Source organism: Myotis brandtii, unplaced genomic scaffold (genome assembly GCF_000412655.1).
Source record: "Myotis brandtii unplaced genomic scaffold, ASM41265v1 scaffold2454, whole genome shotgun sequence".
NCBI classification, from domain to species: Eukaryota; Metazoa; Chordata; class Mammalia; order Chiroptera; family Vespertilionidae; genus Myotis; species Myotis brandtii.
In genome coordinates, this window is record NW_005359285.1 from 213,346 (window position 1) to 219,269 (window position 5,924).

At 56.5% G+C, this 5,924-nt stretch overlaps 1 protein-coding gene across 3 annotated transcripts; it reads right to left on the reverse strand.

Annotated features, from left to right (window-relative positions):
- Nucleotides 1-712: 712 nt before the first annotated feature.
- On the reverse strand, nt 713-3,597 carry LOC102255488 (protein S100-A15A-like). Of its 3 annotated transcripts, XM_014540494.1 has the most exons (3): nt 2,934-3,597; nt 2,302-2,377; nt 968-1,055 (listed from the first exon to the last, which is right to left on the reverse strand). In XM_014540494.1, exons 1-3 carry the CDS (start codon nt 3,255-3,257, stop codon nt 979-981), a joined length of 477 nt encoding a protein of 158 aa, XP_014395980.1. In that variant the 5' UTR covers nt 3,258-3,597; the 3' UTR covers nt 968-978. The 3 variants fall into 3 exon arrangements, with proteins under 3 accessions (XP_014395979.1, XP_005867247.2, XP_014395980.1); XM_014540493.1 differs by lacking the exon at nt 2,302-2,377 and having other exon boundaries at nt 713-1,055; XM_005867185.2 differs by lacking the exon at nt 2,302-2,377 and having other exon boundaries at nt 713-1,055; nt 2,913-3,597.
- Nucleotides 3,598-5,924: the final 2,327 nt, after the last annotated feature.

The following is a 5,924-nucleotide window of genomic DNA, read 5'->3' on the forward strand; positions in this document are numbered from 1 at the left end:
AGAAAAACACAGACAACACAGACAGGACGGGGCAGGGCTCAGCTGGGCGGGGTCAGGGGCCAGGGAGGACTGGGATCCGTGAGTCACCAGCAGCCCTGAGCTGGAGTGACACCGCGTCTATCATCATTTTTTATTAGTAAAACCAGACCCAGCCCTCCTTCCTCCAGGAAGACTTCCCTGATTGACAGTCACCCAAGTGCCACTCATCGCTCTTCCCCCTAACAGGCTGGATTGTTGGCTCTGCCCTGGTCCCTGTCTGACTCAGCGGCACAAAACCCACCTCACGGTCTACCTCCCAGACTGGCCCTGACCCTGCACCCCAGGCAATTGCCAGCATCATCTTCTCGCCCGTCCTGGCCCCTTCCCAGGCGCTCCCTTTGCACACTGATCCTTGGGGCTCTCATCCAGAGACAGAGACCTTCAAGCCAGGGTCCATGTCGAGGGTGCCTCTGCCCTCCTGTCCCGTCCCACCATGTAGGTGCCTGAAGGAGTGATCAGCATCTCGTGTCAGAGGGTCAGCTCCCCAAAGAGAAGACTCCTCTCTGTCAGACAGAGGCTGAGAGCAGGGGCTGCCTCCCCCTCAGACAGGGGCTCCTGGGGGCATGGGTTCTGTCTGTCATCCAAAATAGATGACCTCCTATTTGGGGATCCAGACCTCCCCTCCTGGACCCATGGCTGACGCCCTAACCACGAAGAGAGAGACACCAGAAACTGCTGTGAAGTTGCTTTATTCTCTTCCCTCCCGGGTGTCCTTCCACACCCATGCACAGGCGTGCGCACACACATGGCACACGCAGACACGCGTGGCAGAGCTCCACTGGGCCGCCCGGCTGGGTCACGTGGCTCCTGGGGCAGGCCTGGGGGGCTGCCCGCTCCCTCTAGTAGAGGCTGTGCCGGGCGCAGTAGTGGGCGCACAGCTGCCGGTGGTACTGCAGGTGGTAGTCCCTCAGCAGCTGGCCCAGGACGTACAGGAACTCGTCAAAGCAGATCTGGTTGTCCTTGTCCTTGTCCGCTGCCCGGAACAGCTCGGTGATGAAGTACGGCTTCTCCCGGCCCTGAGGAGGGGGCAGAGGGTCAGCCAGCCCCCAGGCACTCGGCCCTGGCAGATGGTCCGGCTCCACCGCCCACTGGTGAGGAGCCAGCGCAGGGACACGGAGTGTGGCCCTGCCTGCCGGGGGCTCGCGGGAAACAGCTCCTCGCTCACTCGGTGGCCAGGACACTGCGCGGCAGAATCAGGCAGAAGGGGCACAGGGTGCCGGGCACCTGGACCTGGGCCGCATGGGCAGACAGATGGTGCAGACTGGGCACCGCTTGCTGGCTGGCCGGCTAGTGGCTGAGCAGAGCTGAGCGCCTGGCCCTCTGCTGGGGGCTTTAAGCCTGTCTTCCCAGCTGCACATACACCCTGCAGGGGCCGCCCAGCCTGGGGCTTCACACCTGGAGCTGTGGAGTCACCGCCCACCTGTCCCTCAGGCCTGCACCTCCAGCACCATTGCAGGTCGGCACCCAGTGGGTCGGATTCCCGCAGGGCGTGCCATCCGCCCAGGATTGTTCATGGCAACTGGCCTGTGTCCTCAGGGAAGTGCAGAATGGGGGAAGGCCACCGCCATGGGCCCTGGGACTGTCCGATGTCCCAGAGCAGTGGCCCTGAGGGCTAAGGACTGGGGGTGGCGTAGGAGAGCAAAGGAGCTTTCGAGGTGGAAGGGACAGCAGGGAGGAGGTCAATGGTCAGCGCGCATGGAGGAGACAGGACAGGCGATGATGAGGAGAGCCCCGGGCAGGGCAGGGGCAGTGAAGCAGGTTTCAGCCGGTTTGGGCTGGAGGCGGGGGACCCAGGGTGCAGCCCTCAGAAAGCCTCCGGGGAGGGAAGTCACTGCCTCAGGAAACAGCTGGGGGCCTGGAGGGCAGCTCCCACCCTGGGGCAGACTGGCACCCTCTGTCCCCCCCACCACCCTCCACCAGCTACTTCCTTTAATCTGTCCCCTCCACAGAGCTGGCTGACCCCACAGTGCACAGGCCTCCTGCCTGGGGCAGCTCTCCCAGGCTCCCCTCACTCAGTCCACCTGCCCAGGCCGCCATCTCCGCCCTGTGCCCAGGTGCCTGCCCCGTGGGCCCCATACCCAGGTGGAAAGTTTTCCCTAGAAACAGGGGCCTAATCACAGTCCCCCCATGACCCCTCTGTGACCTGGTGGCTGCGCTCCAATAAGCCCAGGACCAGACTCTCCTCTGATGTTCCCCAAAGGGAGGCAAGGCAGACCCGCAGGGACGAGGGGTGCTTGTCCCGGATGAGCAGCCTTGACTCACCCGGGGGCATGGCACCGAGGGCAGACACTCGGGTTGGCCTTGCATCCCCAGGAGCCGGGTAATCACATGGCTCGTCCTGATGGCAGAGGAGATTCCAGGCCTGAGCAGGGTGGCTGAGCAGCCTAGACTCGGGGCTGGGCCCCTAGGCTGGTCTGAGACAACCTGGGACAAGAGGGGGAGGGCAAGCTCCATTTCCTACCTGCCCACACCTCGTCCCTCCTGGCTCCCCTTTAACCCCGCGATCATCCCCAGCGTGGGGGTGGGTAGGAGGAGGCTGTGCTGGACCCCAGGAGAAGGGGCTGGGCTCGAGGGGCAGGCTGGGCAGGGCCGAGGGGCAGAGGGGAGGGTTAGGGCCTGTGCTCAGGGGAAGCAAAACAAGCAGAGCAACAAAGGGCTTTGGGGTTCGGATGGCGTCTCGGGGATTAGCGATGCTTGGGCTGGAGGGGGGCCAGGCAGGGAGTCTCGGGAGGAAAAGCCGCCAGGGCCGTCCTCCCTCCGGCCGCTGATCCTGCCTCGGCCCTCCCCTCCCCTAAGTTCAAATGCTCCTGGGAGATGCTCCCCATACCAAACCCTCACTTCAAACCCCACAACCTACCCTCCACTCCACCCACCTGCCCCCAGGCCCCGCGCACCAGGCTCTCCATGAAGCGGGGCACGTTGTCCATGAGCAGGGCCTTCAGCTCCTCCAGGGACAGGGTCTCCACGTCCCCCTCCCGGGCCGCGTACTGGTGGTAGCTGTGGATGATTTGGAAGAGGGATTCCTCGACTGGCGTGTCCGTCATGGCAGCGGGGCCCTCTGATGGCCGCGGACAAGGGCCAACTCCAGAGATGTGGAGGTGGAGCAGCTGCGGACAGCGGAGAATCGGGGAGAGAGAGCAGCACCTCCTCTGGGCCAGCCCAAGCACCCTCTGCCCTGCCCTTCCTGCCCACCTGGTCTCAGGCCCCTCCCTGCCCATCCTCAGTGCCTCCAATTACGGCAGCCAGTGTTGTGACTCCTCACAGGTTCCTGGGCAGCACAGCTGAGCCTTCACTGCATTCCTGGGATGACATCACACGCACTTGCTCCCTAAGATGCACTCAGCCAGCTTCAGGGACCCACCTTCCCTCAGAGCCTGATCTGAAGCATCTCAGACCCACACGAGGTCACAAGGTTATCCATCTCCCTGCCTCCAGCTCATCCTCCCAGCTCCAGGGCTTGGGTGGGGCTACACACACAGCCCCAATACATCTCCCTGGCATGTCCTACCTCAATTAGTGAACCCCCAGACTCCACCGTCATGAAGGACAGTCACTCATCCGACAGCGTGCCAGGGCTCTCCGGGCAATATGAGTAGGACACGCGGCCAGCTCACAGGGCGGGAACGAGCGGAGGGGACAGTGACACACTGTGAACACTGCTGATTTAGTGGCACAAACTGGGCACCCAGGAAGGGACACCGTCTGCCTGGAGAGTTGCGGAATACTTCAGTTGAGGCAACATTTAGGTGGGATTGAAGATGTTGTTGCGAGGAGAAGCACGGAGGACCAGCACTCCAGACGGAGGAACCGCATGGTCATAGGCGTGGGGGTATGAAAGTGGGTGGCCTGCAAGGGGAAGGTGTCCACGGGGTTCATGAGGAGCAGGTAGGAGACACAGGGCTGGAGAGGAGGATGGAGGCCGATGCGAAGGGCCCTGTGTGCCGAGCTAGAGCTGCACCTTTCTCCTGTGCACAGGATTTCAGATGGTAGGTGATGGGTGGGAGATCAGAGACAAGTGGTAGGAACAGCTTTATTATAAGGCAATAATGGACTGCTGTGTGGAAGTGGCCCTCCTCTAAAAGAAGCCAGGTGTGTAGGCTTGGCCTCCAGACAGCTACCACCTGGGCCTTTGAGTGGCAGGTGAACTCCTTCCCCCATCTCCAGCTTTCTGTCAGCCAGCCAGCCCTTCTACCCCTGCCTTGCTTCTCCCCTGGGATGGGCACGCAGCGGGTGAGTAAATCTCCCAGAAGGGGGCGCCAAAGAGCAGGTTATTGAACCAGAGATTAAGCCTCCACATTCCTGAAGGTTTGAGAGAAACAGGTAAATACTGAAGCCAAACTTCTTCCAGTTTACAGGGTGAGCCTTCATCTACCCAACATAATGATTTCCTCGGCAAATAAGTGGTTCATCAATACACTAAAATAAAATAAAAATGGCTCACGTGTCTAAGAGGTAAAACAATTTGGCAATGCCAAGCTAGAGTCTCCGAGAATTTATGGAATACCTTAGATTCAGCCATCATTCCCCCTGGGAATTTATCCCAAGAAAGTAATTAAAAAAACAATAAGTCTGGTAAGAAAAAGCAATAAGTAGGTGTTGACCACAGCAATATCTATAGCCAAATAGCAAAAATAAAAACCTAGAAGCCACCTAATTAAGGAATTTGGTGTGCCAATACGACCTTGGACAATTGCTAGATAACAGCTTGTCACTTAAAAAAAATCAATTTTTGACACAGAGCTTGTTGGGGGTAGAGGTTTCATATTGTACCCCCTTCACCCTGCCTTTTTTTCAATCTGGGACAAAAACAACCCCCCCCCCCATACTGTCCCAATACACAGTGATGATCTCCTAGAACAGCTGTGTTGCAACTAGTCTTTTCATTAATACTGTGCTGTGGACATCTGCTCACACACTAAGTGAATGGAGCCTAATTTTTAACGAGTGCATAGTGATCATTTACTTGCATATATCAACATTTGTTCTTTAATCCATTACCAGTCGCCATTTAAATTATGTTAGGTTCATACAATTCAAGGTTAATTCTTGCTTAACACTGACATTTCTTCCAAATTTTGCCATGTGTGCTACGTGCTAGGCACAGCGGTTCTCAACCTGTGGGTCGCGACCCCTTTGGCGGTCGAACGACCCTTTCACAGGGGTCGCCTAAGACCATCCTGCATATCAGATGTTTACATTACGATTCATAACAGTAGCAACATTACAGTTATGAAGTAGCAACAAAAATAATTTTATGGTTGGGTCACAACATGAGGAACTGTATTTAAAGGGCCAGAAGGTTGAGAACCACTGTGCTAGGGGGAAGGATAGAAATGAATTTCCACCACTTCCTCTGCCTGAGCCACACTGTTTCACTGCCAGTACCTCCCACAGCCATACGAAGAGGCTCTGGAACTAGAGAGAGGTTGTGATGTGATGTGGTGGTTGTGGAAAATTGTGAATGTACTTAATGTTGCTGGCATGTACGTGATTTTTTACAGAGAGGAAGGGAGAGGGATAGAGAGTCAGAAACATTGAAGAGAGAGAAACATCCATCAGCTGCCCCCTGCACACCCCCCACTGGGGATGTTCCCGCAACCAAGGCACATGCCCCTGACCGGAATTGAACCTGGGACCCTTCAGTCTTCAGGCCAACACTCTATCCATTGAGCCAAACCAGTTAGGGCTGGCATGTACATTTTGAAGGATCATAGACAAATTACATTTTATTTAAATTAAATTTTATTAACATTTTATTATATTTCATGTGAAATACATTTTATTTTAACTGCATAGGACAAAAACTACTAGTAAAAATTTAAGTATATGTAAGATAAACACAAATATTTAAAAACTGCATCTCTAAGGGGAGCCCTTTCTGTCAT